This window comes from Medicago truncatula, chromosome 1, assembly GCF_003473485.1.
Source record: "Medicago truncatula cultivar Jemalong A17 chromosome 1, MtrunA17r5.0-ANR, whole genome shotgun sequence".
NCBI classification, from domain to species: Eukaryota; Viridiplantae; Streptophyta; class Magnoliopsida; order Fabales; family Fabaceae; genus Medicago; species Medicago truncatula.
In genome coordinates, this window is record NC_053042.1 from 45,895,625 (window position 1) to 45,922,588 (window position 26,964).

At 31.5% G+C, this 26,964-nt stretch overlaps 2 protein-coding genes across 3 annotated transcripts; both read left to right on the forward strand.

The window, feature by feature from the left end:
• Positions 1-685: 685 nt before the first annotated feature.
• LOC25484908 (peptidyl-prolyl cis-trans isomerase CYP21-4) lies at positions 686-5,738 on the forward strand. Its single transcript, XM_013613972.3, has 8 exons — positions 686-873; positions 1,247-1,403; positions 2,500-2,542; positions 2,762-2,812; positions 2,960-3,045; positions 4,265-4,387; positions 4,504-4,654; positions 5,152-5,738. Exons 2-8 carry the CDS (start codon positions 1,252-1,254, stop codon positions 5,236-5,238), a joined length of 693 nt encoding a protein of 230 aa, XP_013469426.1. The 5' UTR covers positions 686-873; positions 1,247-1,251; the 3' UTR covers positions 5,239-5,738.
• A 16,338-nt stretch (positions 5,739-22,076) lies between these two features.
• On the forward strand, positions 22,077-26,297 carry LOC25484910 (transcription factor bHLH111). Of its 2 annotated transcripts, XM_013613976.3 has the most exons (7): positions 22,085-22,603; positions 23,271-24,072; positions 24,509-24,637; positions 24,784-24,855; positions 25,001-25,066; positions 25,796-25,834; positions 25,950-26,294. In XM_013613976.3, exons 1-7 carry the CDS (start codon positions 22,278-22,280, stop codon positions 26,115-26,117), a joined length of 1,602 nt encoding a protein of 533 aa, XP_013469430.1. In that variant the 5' UTR covers positions 22,085-22,277; the 3' UTR covers positions 26,118-26,294. The 2 variants fall into 2 exon arrangements, with proteins under 2 accessions (XP_013469428.1, XP_013469430.1); XM_013613974.3 differs by lacking the exon at positions 24,784-24,855 and having other exon boundaries at positions 22,077-22,603; positions 25,950-26,297.
• Positions 26,298-26,964: the final 667 nt, after the last annotated feature.

The window sequence follows — 26,964 nt, forward strand, 5'->3', positions numbered from 1 at the left end:
ATTTTTAAATCAAGCTGTTGATCACCAATCTTAAAGGACACGTGGAAGGAGTTAACGGATTTTGCAAAAAATCTAACGAAGAGGACTAAAATGGTAAACGACATAAGATTTATAGGACCAAATTGAGACACTTTATAGTTATGGGACCAAAATGAAATCCAAAAATAAGTTGAAGGACCAAAAACATGTATTAAGCCAAAAATAAATGTACACTAAATTTTTGATGAATTTCAATTATTAAAGACTTAAATATGTATTTCATCCTTGCAATTAGTGGTCGTTTAAAAATTGGTCTTTGTAGTCGCTAATCGTGGCAATTTACCCTTGCATTGTTTAATCATTTAAAATTTCGTCCCTCTCCCCACTTAATCACTGCCACGTGACTAATTTGTTGATGTGGCAATCACTACCATACATGAAATTCCAATTTTACCCGTGGGTTTCCAAATATTTCTTCAATATTTTGTCATCTTCTTAAGGGCAAAATTGGAATTTCATGTGTGGTAGTGATTGCCGTCATCGAATTAGTGACGTGACAATGATTAAGTTGGTCAAATGTCGAAATTTTAAATAATTAATAATTGCAAGACTAGTTTGCAAGAATTAGCGAATACAGAGACCAATTTTTTAACACCCTAATTAGAAGGATGAAATACGCCATTATTAAAACATATTAAAGTGTGACGACGACAATGTTGGAAAACTGGTCCAAAGCCTCCAACTACACGAAATTCTCATTTCATCGTTGAAACGAAGCAAAAACGCGCTTCGATTTTCCTCAACTTCGTTTCTCTGTACTTCTCCGCCGTACGATCCATTCACTGCATCATCCTCTACTTCACTTCTCTCTCTCTCTCTTTCAACATCTCGCAGGTTCTCTCTCTCTCTAAGCAAAACCTTTATTCCATTTTTGGATTCTATTAATTAATGTCTATTCTTCATTTTTCTTTCCTTTTTCGTTCTTAATTAACTTTCTCTTTATGCCCTAATCTTACTGGATACAACTGTCCCCAATTTGTTGGATCTTAACTGTTATTAGATCATACCATAAGTTTCTAGATTCGAAATTTTCAAACTTTATGTTAATGAGTTTTGTTTGTTTTTGATTTGATTAAAAAAAGATTAGGGTGATATTGGTATTGAATTAATTGTCAATATGATATTTTTGTTTTGATTCAGTAGAATTTTTGGTTTGTGACCCTTGATTTTGGTTTATTAACTAACTGGGAATTTTTTATATGATTAGGTTAAATGGCTAGGATCAAACCTCAGGCTCTGTTACAACAAAGTAAAAGGAAGAAGGGACCTTCTCGGATTAGCGCGGCCAGTATTATATTTTACGCTTTGATTCTTGTCTTGGTTGGTTTTTTCCTTTTGGCCACATACAGACATTGGTCTAACAGGTTAGTCACAGATTTTCTCTTTTAACCGAGAAAGTGTGAGAAATGATATGTGGTGTATTTAGACAGAAGAATAATGAAAGATATCTTATGAACTAATACTAAATTGAGCATTATTGCTTTAGTTTCATCAAGTCTTGTTGCTCTGAAATGCTTGATAATTTTTAGGATGCTATTGCTATAGGATAGAGGAATGTCTGAATTGTATTTGTTTGCTAAAGGCTTTATTTTACTGTTATATCGATTGATCTCTCTCTCTCTCTCTCTGTCTTTTGTGGTGGTAGAACCTTTAGGCAGCGTTTGATTCACAAAACAGTAAGTACTCCTGTCTTTTGTGGTGGTAGAACCATTAGAGAGTGTTTGATTCACAAAACAGTAGAACCATTAGAGAGCGTTTGATTCACAAAACAGTAAGTACTAGATAGAACAAGACATAACTGTACTAGAGAGTGATAGAGAGATAATACAGGGTGTGTTTGATTCGCAAAACATTAAGTGCTGGACAGAACAATACAAGACAAGACAAGACGGATAGTACATGATAAGATAGAACTGTACTGGAGAGAGACAGAGAGAAAATATATTTTTATGTTGGAAAATAAAAAGGGTATTTTGATATATTCGATAGTCTGTACTCTAGACAAAAAGTTGTCTCATCATGGTTTAGTGAGGGACAAGAATTTCGGTTTTTGTCCGATCCCTAGCTTCCTGTTTTGTCTAGTCCCATGACCAATTTATAAATCAAATAGGGTACAAAAAATGTTGTCCAGTACAGTCCTCTGTTTTTTAGCAAAACAAACGCATCCTTAGCTTTGTTCTGATGTCACTTTGGTTTATGCCCTGGTTCTGGCAGATTTTGGTTTTGTTTTGTTAAGCATACATGTTGCACATAAAGTTTGTCCAATTTTCCATTGAATTTTTTAGCATTTTTGTTAAAGATGAGTTTGAATAGAACAACCATCAGTTATATGATTTCAAAGAAGGCTGTTATTGGTTTGTAACAGGATTATTTCTATTTTTCTCATATAAATAGGAACATCAGAAGAGCATTATCTATTACCTTACCTAACCATTCATTTCTTACTTTAACTGTTTTCAGGTCAAGATTGCAATCAGAAAATAACTTGTCAGTCTCTGAGGAGGTACATCTTTAAATGCACTGTAAAGCCTTTTTTTTTTTTACTCAGCCCTTCTGTAGTTTCATGTTATCTGACATACCTGCCTAATGTATACTCCCTTTTATCTAAAGGCCTTCTATTATGTGTGTTTGAGTTTTCCCATTGAGACGAGGATTTTCTGCAAGGTCAATAGTTTTTTCGCTTGTGAATTGAGTTATTATCTCAGACAATTTACTTTTGTAGGTTGAAAATAGTTTTGGGGACTCGAAGAAATCTGAGCTACCTGGATATGCTGTAAGTTTCATTTTCCACACTGCTATAATTCATTTTCTAATCATTCTTTAGCGAAATTCTTCTTCAATGAAGTTTAGAATGCCAGTTAATTGAAATTATTATATGGAATTTTATCTTATTACCTGGCCTATTTCTTCATTATTATAGGTCTTAAATACATCTAAAGGGTCTATAATAGTAGAACTGTACAAGGAAAGTGCTCCTGAAGCTGTTGACGAATTTATTGACTTATGGTGAGTACTTGGTTTTCCAACAAAGTTTTTAATACGGAAGCTGCTTAATGGTTTGGGTTTGGTTAGACATGATGTTGGAGTAGAAGAAATTGTCAACTTAAGATATTGTTGTTCTGTGATAGACAATAGGTAGAAATTCAATATTTGCCAGGTGTTTAGAATACCCAAGTAATATTTACAGCACTTTTCTTCCTTTTTCTATAATCTTAGCTGAAATATATTTTGGTCATTGCAATTTGAAATTGAAAGTCCTCTCCAAATTCCATAACAACATTTCACATCATATCTTGTGTCTTTGTTAGGCTGGTGTATGTTGTGCTATTTTTCAACATTATTTTCTCTGTAAATAAAATGTCGATCAATGAAAGTATTATCAGATATATGTAGAGCTTGGTCCAAGTATTAGCTCGACGCTTTAGTTTCTCTGGAATAGTGCATGTTTAACTGGACATAATATAGGTTACTCCACACAAACACTAGCAGATTATTATATCTTCAACGAAACATGTCAAGTCTTTGAAAATTGCTGCAATAACTAGCAGAAAAACAGCAATTTTCCTTTGTCATATAAGGTGTCGAATTCAGTTAGAGTATTAGGATTATAAGTGTGGACTTGTACCGTTGTATTACATCTATACTTGATTGAGATTATTAGTATATGTAAGAATACTAGGCCAATCTTATATATAGCACAAATTCACAACATCACAATCATTCAAAATCCTCTTTGTGAAATCAGAAATGTGTTCTCTCTTTTCTCTCTATCAAATTTGCTAAAATTTCAACAACATGAACTGTGTAACATTTTTTACACAACTTGTTAAAAAGATATCACAAATTTGTACTTTTTTATATGGAGGTTACTTTGGTTTACTGCACTTACAGCTTGAGCCAGTAGAATTGCTATGTGAGTGTGAACATTGAGTTGAGTGCTACAACTTTTAGAGTTGCTATGCTTCTCAGTATAATAATAGTGTTATAGCATCCTGAAATAAACACACCCTCTGGTGGCCGCAAGCGCGGCTTTTTGTGGGTCCAACAACTGCATGATACGAATAACAACTTCTGCATTTGATAATACAGCTTTTTGGGTGGTCTGATGTTTCTGTCACGTTTTTTGGCATCAATTTATTTAGCATTCTGTTCATTATAAACGGGTTGGCACATGAAATTTGTTTAATATGATGCTTTCAACCTAAGACCTATGATTTGTTTGCAGTCAAAAAGGGCACTTCAAAGGGATGCTTTTTCAGCGCGTGATTAAGCATTATGTGATTCAGGCAGGGGATGGTCAAGGAACAGGAGCAGCTGATTGGAACTTAAGAGGAAAGCAACCTGCAAGGTTTTCTTATTCTTTTGGTTTTTGCAGTTTATATATACAGATACAGTCAATCCTGGTGCTGATCCACCAGTGAGTTGTATAATTTTCTAATATAAGATATCATGATGATTCGCCAGTATGAAACATGAAGCATTCATGCTTGGAACATCCAAGGGAAAACACACCAACAAAGGATTTGATCTTTTCATCACAACTGCACCGATTCCAGATCTAAATGAGAAGCTTATCGTGTTTGGGCAAGTCGTCAAGGGAGAGGATGTTGTTCAGGTGATTAACTTAGCTTTATTATCATTGTCATGTCTGCAATTGTCTGGAAATTTGTTTTCCCTTTCCTTTTATCCTTTCTGTTTTAGTCATGAAGGTTTTTTCCATATCTTTTCTTGTGTTGGCTGTTTATGATTGCCATTTTTCCATTTATTTTCAATCACTATCAAGGTTAAATATGTTGTGCAACACCAATATTTGTTGATTTATCACTTTATATGTAATTATGGTTGATTTTGAAATTTTTAGTAATGAATACAATAATGGTTCTAGTAGGTAGATACCAACACCATACTAATTTTGACATCTGTATAAATGGAGTTACTATTCTGTGATTGGATGACGTATTCGGGAAAAAAAAATGCACCAAACTGTTTGAATGTCAGTTATAATACTTATGTGTCTGAGAAATAATGGTTTTTAATAATATTACAAAATGTGTCAAATCAGTAGATTTCAAAATTAAGGTTGATATTGAATATTACATAACCCTGCTCCAGGAAATCGAAGAAGTGGATACAGATGAACATTACACTCCTAAAATAACTATTGGGATACTTGATGTGACTCTCAAACAAAAGGTCTGAAGGTTCTGTGCTAGATCAAGAGCACAATGAGCGCTCACAGTTTGCTTATAACCTGTTTCGGTGCTCCGGCCAAATCTTTTGTACAGGGATGATGAACCATGAGAAGTTCACCTGGGGTGCATCTATCAAGCTTTTGAGCCTTGATGTTGTTTTTACTTTTTTAGTTATGAACAGTGATGCAGGAAATATACAATCTCCTATTCTTGCCTCTTTCTGTTACTTTATAATTTTTTTTACTTTCTATTTCATTTGATTTTTGAGAAGGAGAGGGGCGGGATTTGTGTATGCTTGTAAGATTGGTTATATCACATTTTATTTTTTATTTTGGCATTACTCTCATATGTAGCTTCAATCAGTTCACAAGATCATTTCACTTTGAAGTTCATTTTTCTGTTGTACTTTAACTGATGACCAATTTAGCAGTGAGCCAAAATGCCAAGTTTTGTAATATTCTCTAATGATGCTCCAGTTACACTTCCATTTGGTTAAATTAGCTTGTAGTTCGGTTCTGACTAGTATTTTATTTCTGTTATAAATTTGGAGCATTTATCAGGTTATATTTTTAAGGGACATTATGAGTAGCTTATATTGAATTGATACATATGATATACATTTCAATAAGTATTTAGAGGAACATATAAAAAAACTAATGACATAAGTATGTGTGCAATGAGCAGAATATACTCAAAATTTCAGACAAATTTACCACTCCAACAACTTTTCTTTTCTTAGTACGCATGATTTTTGTTACATGATCTTATTAAAAAGGAAGGAGGGAGGGCACGCATATAGGGGTGGCATGGTTCAGTTTGTGATGAAAACTAAACCGAACTGAGCTGTTTATTAAATTTAAAATAACTGAACTAAACTATTTGCAACCGAATTGAGCAAATTTAATTTAACAAATTAACATACTAACACATGTCATTAACAAAAAAGAATTTGATAGATATTACTCCCTCCATCTATAATCTTTGATAATTTAAGGTTTGATCACACATTTTAAAAACAATCATAAAACTGGATAGATTTAAACTCTTTTATCCTTAATTCACTACGTAAAAATAATTGTATTTAATGCATGCTTTTGGTCTTGTAAGGGTATAAAAAGAAAAATACTATTAATTGCATATTAGTTTTTTTTAAGAAACATTTTGAGATAAAACTAAAAAGCAGAGAGGACTAAGAGCATGAATATACGCAGTTTTTTGGATTACATTTTGATGATATTGAACTTTGGTGATATTGATGGCTTTGTCTCTATCTCTTCTCTTATCAATCTTCTAATCTCTCATACAAATACACTAATGTTACCTTATATCACAAAAACTCAAAGTCATCCGAGTATTTTCCTAGTTATCTACCGTTCCGTTCGTACACCAAAAACAAGGCACCATGTCGGGCTTCATTTATAATTATGCTTTGAAGCCAGTTCCTTTTTTCCCCTTCGTTCCTCTGCATGGCCACGCTTCTTTCATGCTTTGTTGCATTAAAAAATAAATGAAAACATATTTACATAGCCAACCAAATACTCTTTTGATATATTATGGGATTTTGTGGGACACATTTTAGTGTTTTTGATAAGTTGTATGAACGAATATTTAGAAAATGTATGTAGTGAAGTTGTTTAAATAATTGAAAGCTGTGAAAAAATATAAAAAATTATGTGGAGTCCATTTAACTTATTAAGATGGGTGTTATGGATGTGAATGCTCTAAAGATCAAATACAGAAACTCTAACAAAAACAAGGATTAGGAATGAAAATGTCATTTCTCTCGATAATATAAATTATTTTGTGGAGTGTATTGCAAAACTGATCATTTGAGGTAAGAGTTAAAAAAGTTGGACATCCCAAATTCAAGCTCGAAAAAAATTATTAATATAACAACTAATTACTAACTTTTAAAAAAAAAAATCAATTGTTGTCACTCTATACGCAAGTATTATGTTAATGAATTAATAGAGTGCATCGATCTCTCAAAGGTACTAATTTGCTAGTACTATGTTGATTAATTAATTTACTAGTAATTAGTTCATATAGTTGTGTATTCACTAATCAAGATAACATGACCACCGATATCAATCACTTGTATCTTTTCATTGCAATTCTATGCATTTGCTTCTATTTTTACTTGACGAGAAGCAAATACCTCCTTTATATTATTGTTATGCCAAAGGGCCATGTCCAAATGACGAGCAAGTTGTAGTGTTACTTGCATAAATTTGAGGTATCTTAAGGGTGGCAAGTGTATTATACTATTAGTCTATGTTGTTGCACCAGATGTTATACCTTTTCACTGTCAGTTTTTTTTAGGGAACCTTCTAAAAATCTTGGTACAAAAGTTTATTTACGCAGTATTTATGACTACTAGATAAAATAAATACATTGATTTCCTTTTCTTTTTAGGGAACATTGATTTCCATTTTAAAAAACATTGTATTTATCGATGAATTTCTCTATACGATGGCCTAAATTTTATAGGTAAATTATTCTCTAATAAACTGACATTAAAGTGAGATCAACATGTAATATGATATGTCCAATTAACACGTCATGTCAAAATCTCTAACAATAAAAGTTAACACAGGAATAATTGTGAACATTACTAAAAATTGATCAAGAAGAAATGAGCAATTTTTAAAAATTAGGGACTATTTTGATCGATGTCAGAATTTTCGAAGACCAATATGTCTAAACAATTAAATTACTAGCGATGACATGGTAACTTGTGAGAAAAGAAAAGTTATTGGTGTAACAGTCCAATGACATGATTGTTAACTAAGGTCGTGCCAATATATATATTTTTTGGAGCCAAAATATATATTTTTTGGATGGACCAAAAAAATAAACATATATATATATACTCAAAATTTATTTTTTAATAAGCATTAAGCACAAAGTTGACCATAAAAATATTAATTGGTATATCTTGAAAATTCAAAATAAATATTTACACACTTTGATTGACTTGAAAATGTGATAATAAAAGAGAAATGATATTTGTACAACCATTTTGTGACAACTTTGGTACAACTTTCTCTCTCATACTCACATGATGGTCTTATCCTCTCTCTTCCTTTTTCTCTCTCCATTGTTTTTGGCCGATAAGAAGAAAGAAAAACAAGGTTGTCATGAAATGGATGTACAAATATCATTGCTATAATAAAATGTATCGAGATGGAGAAGAGGGTGAGTCGCAAAGTCATGTTATTTAAAAGTCAACAATATTTTAATAATTTTTTCTATAAAAAAAGTTGAACTTTTTTGTGGGGTGGGCCATGGCACACCTAGGCCCCAATGGCCCTCCGCCTTTGTATATAATTATAGTGTATTTCAAAAGGTCGAACAACTAAATAAGTAGAACTATAGTAGTAGATTTGGGATTGTTGAATTGGGACCGTAGAGTGTGCTCATCTTAAGGTCTTGAGTTTGATTTTCCACGATGCCAAATTTTGGTGGGATGATTTGGCTTTTTAAGAAGAAAAAAAACTAGTAAACATAAGGGCATGATTCAATTTCTACTTGAAAAAGGCATAAAATGACCTTTAGTAAAAAAAAAACATTTTAAGTTTGTGAGAAGATCATTACCAAACAATTCTATTACTTAGATCATTCAAACTTATTCTAAGTTTAAATATGCTCCATTTAGACAATACTTCATTTAGTACTTTTTAGTATAAACTAGCGATTTGGTGGTACCAAAGTCGGTTTTTAACATCATTAATTTAGGTCAAACGTTAATCGTCTCCAAAACCACTCTAGTTTTTTTCTAATCTTTTCATTAAGTTACTTCTAGACATATTTGTATTTTAATTATCACATAAGAGAAGTATTTAAATTTTGACGTGGAAGAGTGAGTTTTTGATTTTCACATAAAAAATAACTTTGTTAATTCAAAATACAAAAATGTTTTTTAATTATTCAATCACTAACACTATAGAACCATGGGATAAAGAATAAAACAATTCTGATGCTTGAAAACTCCTCTCACTATTGTTATAGTGCATACATTTTTCTTGCAACACGCTCAGCATAAAAGCTTATCAACTTGAACTTTCTAGATGCAAACGTACTTTGTAGAACACTACATGCATAACTTATAATAGTGTTAGTGATTCATAATTTTCTCTTGAAAAGCAAATAGAATTCGAAACACTACGTACACATGCACACACACATACAATGCATAACTTACAATAAGAGAATAAATAACCCTATCGAGAAGAAAAAGCAAACTAAATAACCGCAAGATTAGAATTTTTTGTTAAGAATACAGAATTAAGTATTAAAACTTCTTGTAATGAAACTTGTGCAGTAATTTTTTAAGGTTGACTTCTATTGGCAGTTCAAAAATAAGTTTGACTTTCTAGCATTGTACAAACAAAGCATACATGCAAATCTTCTTCTCCCGAAAACATCAACATCATGAGTGTTATAATACATATAGAGCAGCCATTTGGAATTTAATTTCTCTCTTAATAAAAGTAGCCAACATTTATTTAATTTATTTGATATATATATTTTATAAGCTACCTCCACAAGCACCCAATTCCTAGTGGAATTGGACTTGAAAAAAAAAAGTACAAAGAATCTCACATCAAAGTAGAAAACACATCACAATTTAAAATATCAAATTATCAAAAGTTCTATATCAATGTAAGATAACTCTTCCACAAAGAGAAATAGAGTCAACATGCTTTTATTATATGTTCCTTTCAAAAAAAAAAAAAAAGCTTTTATTATATGTTGTGATTATATAATATAATGTAGACAAGCAACCCCCACTAGACCACAAATTATTTTAGTAATTTAACAATTCTTTTTGGTTTGGATTTTTCAATCCCCAAAAAGTCTTATAATTTTTTATAATTACACAAAAGGTTGGCGTGCAATAACCACATCTGAACTTGTCCACATCCAAGTGTGTTTTTAGTTGAAAAGTAGAAGACTCGTGTTTTCTACTCACAGGTGTAAAGAAGGTATTGTAATTGAAATTTAATTTCTTAAAAGCAAGATTAAAAAGCATGTCAATGTAGGACAAGAATGTCACCATTATTCTGTTTATTGGACACCCTTATCTAATTTAATTTGGTTTTAGCCACTAATATCAAAGAATTTTGTCTATATTCACCTAATTTGTTCTTTATATGGGAAGGTCGTTGTTTATGAAATCTTCCCTAAATAATCTATGTGTCTAATAATTTGAATACTTGTCTTGAAATTATTGGATGATAGTGAGAAATATACCCCCGATGTTCATGGAATCATAAACCCATGGACGAAGGCATGCATTACGAAAAATTGAGCACCTACATCAAAGAGAATCAAAGTTTAGGTTTATGTATGCTCTATCATGGTGTATTCGTGCACCATGACATTCCATGAGATGCACCATGACTTAACTATTATATTGCAGAGAGGTATCAATAATGATCTTTGAAGTAGAGTGGCCTTGCTGCCACGATCCACTGAGATTCAACCCTTGTCGTTTTGATTCGTCCCTAAAAAAAAATGATATTTGAATTTGGTCTCAAACTAATGCAGAAGATTTACAATTGTTGAAGATCATCAAAGTCATGATCTGTATATTTATTGAGCAACTTTTTGAACTTTCCCTAATCTTCACATAAAAGTCTTACAATAAAAATAATAATAATGAAACCACTCACAAATTCTTTGATAACTTAGTTTAGTGAGCAAATTAGAGATGAATTTCATATTTTTGCTCCCTAAATTTCTGTTATTAGTATAATTTTGGCAAGTATTCTAATTGGAAAGATGCTCCAAGGGATCCTTTCATCTGAAAAAAATAAAGAGAACCTAAATGATTTCTCTATATAGCGTAGCATGTAATTTCAAATCTTGGATAAAAATATCATATTTTGCAATTCAATGGCCCCGTTTGCCACAAAATAACGGATGACATATAAGATTGTTGATAGGTGATAGAGAATAAGATAGTTTTGGTGGTGTCTGGAGCTCGAACTCTGACCTTGCATATATTATGCATTGTCCTTGCAAACTAAGTTAAGTTTACGGGGACAAATAATAAAGTAGTTGATTGAACATATAGTGTTCAGTGAAATTAATGTTTGAACTAATTTATAAATATGAAATAAGTTAAAAAAATGCATGTTAAATCAATATTTAATTTTTTCTCTCTCAATAAGATAAGAATGGTAAAATAAAGAGAGAGAAAAAGATAAGATATAACCAACTTGAATCAACTTATAAAAAAAAGCACTCCATATACTAGTAAAATAAGTTGTAAGCTCGTGAGAAAACAATTGTTATCAAACATTTTTTGTGTGGTCATATGAGCTTATAAAGAGCTAGCTTATTGTGCGTTGTGACAAATGTAAGGTGAGATAGAAGTTCCACATCAGATGAAAAAGTGATCTTGCCTCATTAAAACGATGGTTGAGATCATTTGACCTTTAGAAACTCAACAATGTGATCTTGCCACATTAAAGTGCACACAAACATGAGTTGGTCAAAGGGAGGGCGCACCCATGCGTGTGTTCAGTGCATGTTGGTGTGTGTGTCAAGCGTATGTTGACACATGTAAAACGTTTATGTGGCGATGATGTGTACTGAAACAAAAAATTCCTAATATCAATTAACTTAAGGCCAAACTTGGTTCGACTGGACAACGACGTCACACTTTTGGTGGTCAGCTTCAGTGCGTCATCACCCGTTTACAAAATTGCTTACCTCCAATCGCACAGTAGAGCCCGATCTCCACTATATAAACATGTTGTGTGTAAACTCTCCAATATAAAACTTTAAGGAATTTTTCAATTCACACACAATCAGATCTAGTATTCCAACAAATTTCAGTCACATACATTGCACATGGAAATTGGTAATCCGTTCGTTTCTTCCATGCAATTCGTAGCTTTCTTCCCTTTGGCACAAGCAAATTAATCTTCTTAAGTTACACGTTTTCTTTCTAAAGGAAAGTTACATTTAAAAGATCATATTGCTAAACAAATCAATAATCTCTCTATCATGGTTAATTAATTATCAATAGTTTCCTAATTGAACAGTACAAACAAAAAGGACATAAATGTTAAAGAAAAGCCACCCAACTTTTCAATTTAGTGTATATGGTCTCCTATCCAACCTTTATATTTTTGCTACTATTAAATTATTATCTATTTTGTTATCATGGGATACTTTCGACATTAATTAATTAATTTTGTTGTAAAGTGAAATGGACTATGTGGCTCAGGAACATCTGTTTGTAGTGGCGTGGAGATCCTAAAGTTAGCTTTTCTGGTCGATCGATAGAGCCAATGATCTCTGAGTCACATATAAGATGAAACTATTTTAGTTTAGTTTAATTTTTAAAGGAGAATATAAATATATAACCTAGTGATTCAACCACGGTTCCCTTATTTCTTCACGTACTTGCATTTGCATACATGGATGTGGGGTGGTAGGTTAGCAAAAATAAAACTCCTACATGTATATTATTATGTTTTACATATGCATTGTTTAAATTATGTGTATCACTCTTGCCAACCAAAAAAATAAATTGTGTAGCACAGGCATACACTTTTTACCTATATAGCTTTATGATCAATATAATTATGTGCTGATGGTGTATCTAGCAAACTATTCTATATATTTTGAGGTCAATGAGGACCACTTAAGTTTTAAAATAAATATAAGGTCTTTAAGATAATTTTCTAAAATCCAAATAATTTGATCCATTAAAATATTTTAAGAAATCCAAATAACCAGAAAGGTTAAAAAAATAAATAACCAGAAAGGTGCATAATTATATGTATTTTACAAACATAATCTGAATAAATACATGTATACATAAAAATGAAATTTAGTAATATTTATACATGGAGGTTGAGTAGCTCAACTTACTACTAGAAAAACACGAATTAGAGTCGGAATTTAGGGAGGAAAAAAATTTGTAACTAATTGTGACGGTTTTAAAGACGGATATTCATATACACCACAAAAATTGAGAGGACAAACATTAGTGACATAATGGATTAATTATCCGTCACAAAAATTCCGTCACTAAATCCCTCAAAAAATTGATTAGTTAAATGTTTGTTATGGAAATGATCCTTCTCAAATGTTTCCCTCACTAAAACCATCACTAATGTCAACTGCATAGTTAAAGAACAATTGAAGGCTTACAAGGAGTTGATCGTGCATCGCAATAAGATTAACGTTTGTTTAGGGAGCAAATGACTAAATTTATGAAAATGTTTTCTCAAGGTCATCTAATTTATGAAAATATTTTGATTTTGGTTTTTCAAGAACAATGTGCTACTTCTAATACCATTAAATTTTTTGAAAAGTGTTTGTTAAGAAACTTATTTTGAGAGTTTCCTTATGACTTTTATGTATTTTAAGAGTGTTGAACAATGGTTGTAAATTTATTGAAAGTATCCTTGACGTTTATGTTTTATGGTGATGAATGCATGTGATGCTCATGAAGACAATTTATAAAGTGTTTTTTTATTGTGTATTTATAATTTCCAACAAGTTTCATATGGTTTAATATAGTAAATGCATTTGCAATAATAATATAATTAATGAAAGCTGGCAAGAAATTAAACATTAGATGAGGAATGCAAATTTTTGTTTGAATTTTCTCACTAATTAGTGACGAAAATAAATTGTCATAAAATCATAAGTGTAGTCTGTGAGGGAATTCAGTTTCGTCACAATTAGGGACATAATATACCCTCACAATCTGTGAGGGAATACCAATCAGTCATTAATTAGTGATAAATATTGGTGAAAAGGATGGAATGGTCCCTCACAATTAGCGACGGATTTTATCCATATCCATTAGCGACGGAAACCAAAATCCCTCACCAATATTTAGCAAGGTCAAAATTCGGAACGGATTACCGGTCGTCACAAAATTCGTTTGTGAGAATTATAGTAGTTTATTGACGGATTTCTACCCTCTCTAAAATTGATTTTTCTAGTAGTGTGACAAAGAGAAAAAGAAAAAAAAAATTGATATAACGACCAATAGTTTTTAATATTACAGAAATGATAACTAAACACATAAATTTAGCCACAAATACGACACCAGGGGTAAAATCGTAATTTCCATTAAAAAACATGTGCATAATTGGTTTTCCAACAGAAACTGAGGGGTATTTTCGTGAATTTTCATTCAATTTCTTTCTCTCTCTAAACTTTCTCGTTGTCTTCTCCGATCCACCTTATGTTCTCACCACCACTGCATTTTCTCCAATCCACCCACTGTTCCACCACCATACCCTCTTCTTGTTTTATAGATCAGGTCCCAAGGAAAGAAATTTGCATAGGAGAGAGATCTGTAAAAGAGAGAGATGTAGAGAAGAGTGAGAACAGGAGAGAGATGGCAGAGGACGACTGCCGATCGTTGTGGGTTTGCGGAGAAGAGAGAAATTGAGATTTGATTTGCAAATGAGTATGGGTGGTCGTCGACGGAGTTGAAGAGATGGATGGAGTCGACGACGGTGGCTGGTGGCCGGAAGGGGTGTGTTCGAGAGTTGCAGAGACGGCACAAGAGATGATGACTTGCAAAGATGGTGTTGGGATGGTAGTTCGCAGATGAAAAGAAGACGGTCTGAGTTGCAGGGAAAAGATTAAAATAAAATAGAAAGCATAAATGAATAAGGATGTCGTACGGTGTCGTATTCTTGTCCAAAAACTTGTGTCCAGTTATCATTCCTGTTAATATTAAGTGAGACTTAATTTTTTTTTTTAATATATGAAGTCTATTTTATCTGCATATGATGCCTTTATTAGAAGATGTGTTAGGGGTCTGCTACAATAACTTAACTAAGAAGATGATGAAGAAGAATGCACATATAACTTTCAAAGCATGTGTGAGACACACTAACCTTTAGGTTCGGCTCGTTCCCACCAATTATGTCAACAAAATGCAAAATGGTATAACGGTGAATCCCCTTCAGGATACTTTAAAATCTTTGACATGACTTGCACATTCATACTAAGCGTATCGAACAATGTTAATTTACAAAACAAAGTTTTGTCGATTTCTCTCGTGCACTAGAGAAAAGAAAGAATGATATAGTATTATTTTAGGCAGTATTTTGACTCACAAGAATGTGACATTCTATTCTATTTTTTTGAATGATTTTCCTACTCCAAAGTATATCTATTTATAGAGAAACTTATGTTTTTTTTTTTTTTGTGAAGAGATACAACTCTTCAACAGAGATTTTGCAATGACAAGATGCAGTGATTATATTGGTCAAATAGTCAAGCAATACATCTTTTCACTTAAATGTCTCTATTCAATCATTGCAACTTTTCAAATTTATATTTTGGAAATTCCTTTCACAACCTTTTTATTTGTAAAATCTAAAGAAAAATACTTTTTGTTGGTGTGTCTAAAACGATAGTTGCTTATAAAGGACTCTTATTATGTTTAATTCTCGTTTTTCATCTTCGTAATATATTAAATAAATCAACGTAGAATTAAACATAATAAAAGTATTTTATACTTATAAACATATTTTTTTGAAGGAACTTTTTCAAAATTTGTGTTGGATCACAATCTCACAAAACCGGTTCCACTTATGTCTTATCCCTTTCAATGCCAGACTTTTACTGACTTATTATTCATACATAATATCAAAATTAAGAGGTTTATTTTTTTATATAAGAAAATAATGGTTCACACACACTTTTTTATATGTTGAATAAATTATTTCTAAAAAAATATATTAAATTAATTAACATGGATATATAACCATTGTTTAGTTAGGTCAAATGTTTATTTGTTAGAATCACTAATGCATTCAACGATGTTTGTTCAATTGGTAAAAGTTGACTCATATTTTATGTTCTATATACGTGAGTTCAATTTTCGCATTTGTATATATTTTGATCTAGTTCCCCTCTTTTTGTATATATTTTTCTCATTTTTTAATAAAATTTTAGAGTTTGGCGGTATATGATGGAGGTTTCTCGGGATACCAACCTAGTTGGTTTGTCGATGTTTCCTTTTGATATATGTCCTCTCTTCTTATCTAGTATAAATAAAAAAAAATCTCTCGTATTTGTGGTTATAACCTTGTTAGCTGATAAAAAATTTAAGAAAATGTATCCACTCTCAACATTTCATAAGAAAATGTATCCACGCAGCCATGCGAGTGTGCTTTGCGATCTTATCTGTTCCTGTAATTGTGACATGGTGTTGTAATTGAACAGTGTGAGATTAATTTTTCTCTTCAACCATGTAACATCTACGCACAGCTAAATTCTTGCGGTAGATAAAGGACCATAATAAACAAATAAATTCCATACAACAAATATTTTAGTGCACATATAATTTTCAACACTAGAGACCGGTGAGTAGGTATAAATATTCAAAATATAATTAAAAATATAATTATATATGTATTTGTAAAACCTCTCAACAAAGTTTTTCCAGGTAATTACATAGCAGATACATCATACATGTGCTCCGTTCCAAAGTTTTTCCAGGTTGTTATATGGAATGCGAAGTTCAACAAGATTCCATGGAGAAAAATTTGATGGTAGAGAATTTAATGGATACGCATTCCATTCAAAGCTTCTCAAATTGTTAGGCAAAAAATCAAGACCCCCACAAAGATGCACATAATTAATTCCCTTAACATCTTGATTGTGGCCTTCGAAAACAGGTAATCTTCGGTTTGACATATTTGTAAATGCTTTAGAGCTCAAATTTATGCAGGTAAATTTGAGCCATTTCTATGCATATGCTTTCAAGTGCACTACTCCCCTAATAAATGAAAATTAGAATCAATGTTAATACTTTGTGGTAAGTTGCAGTTAAAAACACACACATACATACATGTTTTTTGGAATGCAAAGCTATATATCATTCATACATTATTGTTTGTCAACACATCACAAATTTCGCTAGCATTCCACAATCTACTGCGTTTTCCAGGGTTTTTGATAGATTCTTCCCGAACAATTTGCCTATCCATTTCTTGTATCAAGTCATGTATCTCTATGTGACTGTTTAAAGTAATAGTTACAAGAGCCTTGTCTAACAAGTTTCTTATCCCAATATCTGCAAAGAAACCATAGGCATTTAATATTTTTGTTACACTGCTGCTGCTAGAAATATATTTTTCTCTGTATCATCTAATTCATCATAACTTAATCTCAACACCTTTTGAATTTCAGCATTGGAAATTTCCTTCAGTTTATTTAGAGCACTATCCCATTCTTTTTTACTTTTTGTACGAAGAAATGAACCCAGAACTTTCAAAGCCAAATGGTTGCCTTTTGCATAAGAAACTACATTGTTTGATATTTCCTACAAACATTTTTGTAAGAAATAAATTAAAGGGATAAAATTTCAGTCATACATGAGAGTTTCAGTCCAGGACCTCCAACTACTGATTTCTTCACACACACGCGCGCGCACGTACAAGTTTTGATATATGAAACATTTTTTATTTGCATATGAGGTTTTACTAGCATTACTTTTGGATCAACACACACACACACACAAGTTTGATATATGAAACCTTTTTTATTTGCATAACTCTGATTATAGGATACATGTATGGTAATAAGAAGGCAAGTTGAATGCGAGTTTTGCCGCTCTTTCCCAAACCCTCTTGTAAAAATACCTACATATTATCCCTATTTATGACAATGAATCTTGACTCAATTTATAATGAGTTGACTCCTACCAAATAAGGGTATGAATTCAATTCTTGTTGCCAATGTGAGGACATCTTTAAAGGAGGATATGTAAATTCCTATGCTAGTGATCTCTAATCCTTGATGTCTGCTCTAGCTCTAGTGAGCCTCCAAAATCTAATTCACATAAACTTTTCTTTATAAAGAAAAGATTATACTTGTTTTTTTTTTTTTTTTTTTTTTTTTTTTTAACTATCTCATCTTAAATTTTGTTGTAGGCCTCAAATATAGAAGATAAAAAGAGTTTGGTTTTGTTTATGTAACATGTTTGTCGAAAGTTAAAACTCACTAAGAAATTACATCCCTTCGACTAAGTTGGAAGATATCCCTTACCATCTCATCCATATAGATGAACTAAAACTAATTTATAAGACTAAATTATCATATTATAAATTTGAAGGATTAAATTATCCAACCCTTTTAATTTTTCAAAGATCGAAATATATGCCATTTGAGAGAGATAAATGTAAATATTTTTGTAAGTGTTCTTTGAATTCTAAGGTCTTCGTTATCTTGAACTTAGATACCATCTCTCCGGTCTAAATTTTAATTAAAAAATAATTAAAATACATATTAGATGAGATGACACGGGTCTCTTATAGTTTAACTAAAGTCATGGTTTCAAATCCAATCTTGAACATGCAGCAACATTAACACACTTAAAGAGAGCTTGCCGCCCATTTAAATCCCACAAGACTCAAGTGATTAGTCTCCACAATTACGCACGAGAAGGATACCTGATTTGAAAAACAAATAATCAATTGGGCCTAATAGACAATTCTCGCATCTCAGCCTTATTATCTCTACAAACTTCAATCCGAAAAAGATACGACACACAAGAGTTGAAAATCCAAACGACAGTGTTTGTTGATTAAAATGTCCTCAACCAATAATTAAATTATTGATATGCTTAGTTGTCAATCCAAACATGTCATATATAGGAACGCAAAAACAAAACTCATTTTTGGGCAGTTTGAGATGGGAAGATATATGATAGATGCTTAATATGGCTTGTTCTCGTGAGCTTAGTTCAGTTGGTAGAGACAACATATAATATATGTAAGGTCCAGGTTCAAATCCCGACCACCATAAAAGAATGCTTAATATAGGTTATTAATACTTGGCTTTTATATGTGTTTATTCCCTGCAAATAGGGGTCATTTAAAAATTGGTCCCTGTATTCTTTAATCCTGACAATTTGTCCTGCCAAAATTTAATCATTTAATATTTCGTCTCTCTCCCCACTTAATCACTACCACGTCACTAATTACAGGGATATTTTTGTAATTTCATGTTTGTAATTTCAGCGACGTGGCATTAATTAACTGGGCTGAGGGACCAATTTTGAAGTGATTAAATTTTGGTAGGGCAAAATGCCAGGATTAAGGAATACAGAGACCATTTTTTAAATGACCTTTATTTGCAGGGACTAAAGACACACATATGAAAGCCTTAATACTTTTTGAAGCAAAATTGATTTGAAAAGGTTCGAAAGAGAAAAGAACACAACCAAGTTGTTTGGGCTCCACTGGCAAGGAGCTCCTTACAATGATGTACCCTGGAAATACCGAGTTCGACTCCTAGGGGAACAATGCTTGACTAGTACACATGTCTCTATATACGAGCCGGATTAGACGTTCATATTTAGTGGATCGGAAACCGGTGCAAAGTACATTCAAAGATCTTTAGATGTAGGTTCATCAAAGTATGACCTTCTATATCCTCGTTGATAATGCAAATTTAAGAAATTGGATTTCAACTGAGTTGTGTGTAAAGTTTCCTATGGCCTTAATCTACGTGCATCCACGGTATCTCCTCCTCCTCCAGAATCAATTCCAATGTCTTCCATCTCATCTTCCTCTCATGACGATCTTCACCTTAGAAATGAATATTTTCAACTACTCCCTCTCTTTTTGATATGACAAAGGGGGGAATGAATTAAGGAGCTAAATTTAGAAATTTGAGAAGTAATATTTTGTGTACTCTAGAAATGAATATTTAGAAATGAAATTTGAGAAGTAATTTAGAAATTAATATTTTCAACCACACGATCTAATGTTTGCTTATTTCTCCTACTAGTATTTTAATTTCTAAATTAGGATTAATTGCTTTTTATTTTGTTTTAAACCATTTGAATATTCAAGAAAATCATTTGTGATGTAATTTATTTAGTATGAAACTATGAATGATATATTATGGTTCAAGTAAATCACAAGTTTAGTTACTCAATTTGCATTTTAAAACTTTAATATGATATTGAATGCTAAAATTTTAGGGAGAGCTCTTTGTTAAAAATATACAAATATTGTTACTGATTTGCTTAATGAGAATCATAAATTAAAATCTAATTCAACAAGTTTGTCATCATAAAAAATAAGAGTTGCTGAGGTAAAATTCCAATTTTATAATAAACATTTGAAGAATATTTTTAAGACTGATATCTAACCTGTACTTTTGAGTGGTTTAATTTATAGACAGGTTCTGATTATGATACAAGCATCTCATATTCGCGACATAATTTAATCCATCTTTGTGACATGATGCATCCCTCTAAATTGCGATAGATTGATATTTTGTAACAAAATCCATCACTAATTTGTGGTCAAAATCAATAATTATATGTTATGTTTTCGTTTGGTATTAGTGATGGAAGAATTAAGAGTTTGTTTGAGTTCAAGTGGTTAATGAGTTCCACATATGATGAATTGTTTAAGAGAATCTGAATTCGATTTCTGAGTGAAATAATTCTATTATTAACCAAACTTTACTTATCTTCTGATCGAACTCCAAATTATCAAGACTATTTCCATTGAGAACTAGAGGGTTAACACAACCAAAAAAACTAAGAGTTGTCTAATATGAACCTCCTAAAAAAGGTTTAAAGTTGGACATTTACTATTTTTAGCAAAAGATTGAATTTTATAATAATAATAGTAAAAGGAAAAAAATGTGTAATGTTTTATCAAAACTTACAAAAATCGAATTTTTCTAGAAGTCGAAATTTTTTGGTGGAATCTAGAGATCAATTTTAGATTATGTCCATCTAAAGTCGATCATTTCCGTTTAGAGATCGACTTTAGATAGACATGAAAAACTCATATATGTGAGGATACAATTATGTCGCAATTGGCTAAAATTTCTAGATCTCCTAGCTAAATATTTAATGTCCAACATCCACGGTTTTGTTTATGTGGTTACATTAATTAGTTTGCGACGAAATTGTGTTGCTTTAGCGACAAATCACATACCCTATCTAAATTTAGTTTTTTTTCTTCTTCTAATGGAGTGGCCAATAATAAATAGTTTCTTTTAAGGGATAATAAATAGTTTCTTCAAAAAAAAAATAGCCAAACACAAAAGCTATCGGAAAAAAGCCCAAGGACCCAAAAAGATCCCCGGTCACACACAAAACCAACAAAAAATGAAGCCCATCCCAACACGCCAACATGAGAAATAAAGACAAAAAACACCCACATGACAGAAGAACCTCGAAATCCTGGAACCACCCAAACCCTCAAAGACATATAAGATCCATATGTGTCAAACAACATTGAACCCTAAAGGTGTCAACGTACAAAGAATTGGTTGTCTCCCACTCGTAAGGGGAGCCGCGCGATGCCTAGAGAATTTACCAAAGAATCACTCCCAAGAATGAAAAATAATCCAATCAACATGTTGCTGCTCAGTCTCGAAGTTACTTCTTGAGAAAGGTCATTACGAACTTTTCAAATATACCACACATTCGCATGCCCTAGCTCTCCTCCTATATACACCTAAAAGAGAACACACCAACTAAATGTTAAGAACTCGGACACTGCATATCAAATGCTCATACACGACTACCATATTTGATGTACTGATTGTGTACTCTTTTTTTTTATCCAAAAGTACTAAAAGTAAATGAAGAAAGAATATGAGGAAGTATACATAGTACATTTTTATTTGTCTAAAAAGTAGTGAAAATTTAACATGGTTGGTTATTATAAAGTAAAACTAGCAGCCCTAAACACCGTAGTAGCAAACTTAAGCCAAACCCATGCTGGCCCATCAACTTATATAATAATTACCCACGAACGTTAGTGGAAAAACTCGGTTGCATATTTTATTGTCTCCCCTATAATTGTTATAACCTACAAATACTTATACGTCACTTAAATTTGAGCAATCTCATCCATAAATTCCCACCCCACAAGGCCACAACAACGATTAAAGAAACAAATTAAGAGAGATTATACATACATATACACTCCTACTTAGGTCCATTCCACCAATTAAAGGAATCACAAACAAGAAGAGAAAAATAAAATAGCTAGAGAGAAATACATAAAGATGAGTGAAGAATGTGGTGGAAACACTATTGCTACCTCTACTACTCCATTAAACTGGTGGTATCTTCAAGCAAATTCTCTTTCTTCTAATTGGAATGATGTTAAACATGCATGGAACAACCAAATGAATAATCCAAATTCTTCCTCTTCTTGTGAGGATCAAGATATATCAGTTTCTTCTACATCTTTCACCAATGCATCAAACCATTCAAGCCTCACTGTTGAATCCTCTCGAAGAGTATTCGTCGAGCCGCATGCACCACCTTCCTCCAACGACTTCATGGCCGAACATGCTTCGGATAACCAACTATGGAGTCATGTTTTATCGTAAGTTTCGTAAATTGTTAATTATTACAATTGTGCTATATGTTATAATGAAAACTAGTCTCAATATCACGAAATAATGTGCGTTAGAATTTCAGTACAAAGGAAAAAAAATTCATATGCTATTGACTGAAAACATGGATCTGTCCAATGATATTATTTTGTGACACTTCTTAATGGAACCCCTTCATGACAGTAAACAATTTCCTAATTATTAATAAATATCTGATGTTTTTACTGCTATATATTATTGAAACTGGCAAAAAATTTTATTGCTATATAAGAGACAAATCTTTTACAGTTTTAGGTTAGAAATTTTGTGAAGTTTAAGGGTGTTTTAAGTTAGGTATATAGGGTTAAAGTATACGATGGTTTTTTTCAGTGTGAGTAAATAATATTCTTCTAGGCCTTTGCTTTCCACTATCTATAACATGCTAACAGCTGTTATGTGCACTATAATCAGTGTTTTCACACTATGCAACAATGATCTCTTGTTTATCCATCCACATACCAATAAAAACCCTCTTGGATTCTGTAAGATATATAATTAAAAAGTAAATTTATTATATATTTTAGTATATATACAGCTAATTAGCTTTTTGTTTTGATAAGAAATGTTTGTATATTTTAATTACAACTAATTTACTTTCTTATGTAAAATAATTTATAGAGGTGTTGATTCAAATGGAGAGTTACACAACAACCAAGAAATTGGAGAGAATTTCTTGGATGGACTATCATCAAAAACCATGACAAACACTATGTTTGATGAACCAGCTTGTGACTATTTGAAGAAACTTGATACAACAAGTTGGGAATATAATACTAGTGGTTCAACTTCATTCAATACTAATTTTGAGAAGCACTTAAATGGGTACAGTGAAGCTCTTATTGAGAATAATGAAAGGTTGACAAAATTATCCAATCTTGTAAGCACTTGGTCTATTGCCCCACCTGACCCTGAAGTTAGTAGCCACTTTGATTCACAAACAAATAACAATTTGTCTACTAATTTGAATAATTCTAATTCGTCCAATATGGATCATAATCACTACACACATGATTCTGACCCTAATTGTCATTTCAAACTACCTTTTGGTGATTCCACATCATGTACTATTAGAGAAGGAGTAGGTAATAAAATGTTCCCTAGTTGCCTTGATATTCAAGACATGAATAAGGTTAAGGAAGAATATCATCATCATGCAAGTGAAGTGATGCAAGGACATGTATTTAGAAAATCACTTAATCCAAATGGATATCTTGATGGATTTAACTCAGTGGGAGATCACAATGGCAAATTTTATGAAGGGTTGCCAAATATTTCACCATGCACCAAAAATTTCTCAGATGTTATATCCTTTAATAGTAGGCTTGGAAGGCCAGTTGTTGGAATCCATCCACAAAGGCCTAATATGAGATACTCAAACTTATCTGAGTCAAAGAAACAAGGGCTTCAAACACCATCACATGTGAGTTTTTTCTTCTTCTTTTATAGACAAATTTTATTTGTTAATTTGTTTTGTTAGCAGCATACAAATTTCACTTAAAATAGTGATGATCCATCTTTATATCCTATATTTTTGAGAGATCCATATTTTTCTAAAACGGTAAAATTTATTAATAATTAAGTTTCTGCACTAGACGAACAGAGACCTGTAAAATATATATGAGACAAATCCGAAAAAATATATGAAGTAGCGACAAAAAATTTAAAAAGAAATTTTTATAATGTATTTGTCTCTATAAATTAGACATGGAAATTTAATTATTTTTGTTTCTAATTTCTTGGTTGATTTAACTTTTTTTAGTATGGCAACTAATTTCTATTCAAAATTTAGAGAAAAAGTCATGCTAGCTCTGACATTATTTTGTCAAATAAAATGTGTATGCAATTAATTTATGCAGATGAGAACCACTAATGGAAGAGGAGAGGGAACAACACGTGAAGTAAAGAAGAAAAGATCTGAAGAATCATCAGAAGCAAGTTTGAAAAAGCCTAAGCAAGATACTTCAACAACAAATTCATCTTCAAAGGTACATAAATATATTTATTATATATTATGTAATATACGTACCAACATGAACTAATTATGAGTGTAAAAAAGTCATATAAAGTGGGGGAAACCTTTTTATTTTGTGTATTAATGTAAATTAAGAAACTTCTATTGATTGTTTAAAAGGTGCAAGCACCTAAAGTCAAGCTAGGAGACAAGATCACAGCCCTTCAACAAATTGTGTCTCCATTTGGAAAGGTTACTACAGAATGCACTAATCCCCACACCCTCTTCCCTTTTTCATTCCTATCTTTTTTGTATAAATAATTCACAGTGCTTTTACTTTTCTCACTACCTACTTCATAATAATCAATTTATTTTATTTTTCTTTGTTGAATTTCAGACTGATACAGCATCTGTGCTGTTTGAAGCAATAGGGTACATAAAGTATCTTGAAGAACAAGTCCAGGTGTGTATCATTATGGAAAAGTTCCCATTCATTATGCATTATATGTAACTATATAGTATATAATATACATTATTGTTGCTTTTCTCCTCCTTTTCATTTTTAATTAATGCCAAGGAAACTTGACTTCTAGGATTATTAGTTCTTTATCAAAATGAATAAACTAACAACAATGCTGTGTTGAGCGATTACACATTTTCCATGAATATCTCATGAGCTTCATCAACTATATAATATAAGGAGATTTTAAATAACACCTAACTAAAATCTAATTATGATTAGTAAAAATATGTGCCCCTGCCAGTATGTTAATCTTAGCTGCAACAAATTACAAAATTGTATACTATTAGTAGATTAAAAACAAAACAAAATGAAAAATAAAAATTTTATAGGGACTAAACATGTTTAACCATGTACCAAAAAAAAACATATTTAACCATATATACTTTAAGTGATTAAAGATGCAGGTTTTTTTTATCATAACCCTTCCATTCCTAGAAAATGGCCTATATAATACATGTTCCGGCCGGAAAGTAAGTAAAGTCTGACAAATAATCATTTTAAGTCATAATTTGAAACCAAGTTTCTTCTAAACTATTGGTATTAAAGGTGCAGCTTCAAACACAAACAGTTCAACTATAAGTAATATAATCATCTTTTTCTTCATTATATACAATTAACAGTTTAATTTATCTTTAATTAATTCTTTTTACGTTCATAATTATTATGCAGTTACTGAGCAACCCTTACTTGAAGGCAAATTCACACAAGGTAATTAAGAAATTAATCTATATATAGATATCTCTATTAAGTACTTTTCAAAATTAAATTATTCTCTCAAAATTTCACTCTTAATTAGAGATGATTAACATAATAATTAATCCAGGATCCAAGGGGAAGCTACTTCGATAGAAAAGATAAGGAGGATGCAAAGCTAGACCTTCGAAGTAAAGGTCTTTGTTTAGTTCCTACTTCATGTACCCCTATAGTTTATAGAGAGAACAATGGGCCAGATTACTGGACACCAGCGTATAGAGGATGTATGTATAGGTGATTAATAACACATGCATATGACTTATGCCAAAAATAGTATGTGGTTGTATGTACTATAATCTTGGAAATTATAAGATCTCGTCAATAAATCATATATTATCCTGAATGTAACTATTTATTTATTGTCTTGATGTAATGCCTGGTTACACGAGTATACACATTTTAGTTGACCTTCAAACAAGGGCTAGTACTTAGCATTATTGATTTTTCTTTTTTTAAAGTTCTCTTACTAGAAAGAATGTGTTTTTCATACTAAAAAATTACTTGAGTAAAAAAAACGATATTAATAAAAAGACTCTTAAAGTAAAAATGTTTCTCTCAGTGATATAGACAAAAGATGCACATTTTACCAATTTAGCTCTCCAATTACAAACAAATTATTAACAGTCACAATTGTTGGATGATGTAAAAATTTGACATTAACTAATGTTTTTTTTACGGATTAATAATTTTTTTCTACGAATATATATTCAATTTTCATTTTCTATAGTTTTATTCAAATTGCTAACGAAGGAAATGAAACACTCATGTAATGTATATGTGTGATAGGGAGAAGGTGATAAGCAAACTAGCTAGGATGAATGTATTTTCAAAATCAATGAAAATAATGTTTAGGCACTTTCAAAGTTTATCAAAAAGTTTTATATGTTTTAAAAAAAATGTAAAAGAAGATTGTGATGAAAATATTCTTTTATGTTCATTTGTTGAAGTGAAAATAAAAAAAAATAAAATAATATTTATTAGGTATAATTCAGAGTATAATTAATCTCACATTGAGTCTCTCATTAGTTGGTTAGTCAAAAGAATATGAAATTCATTTTATTTTCTAATCGAAAATTAATTATAGC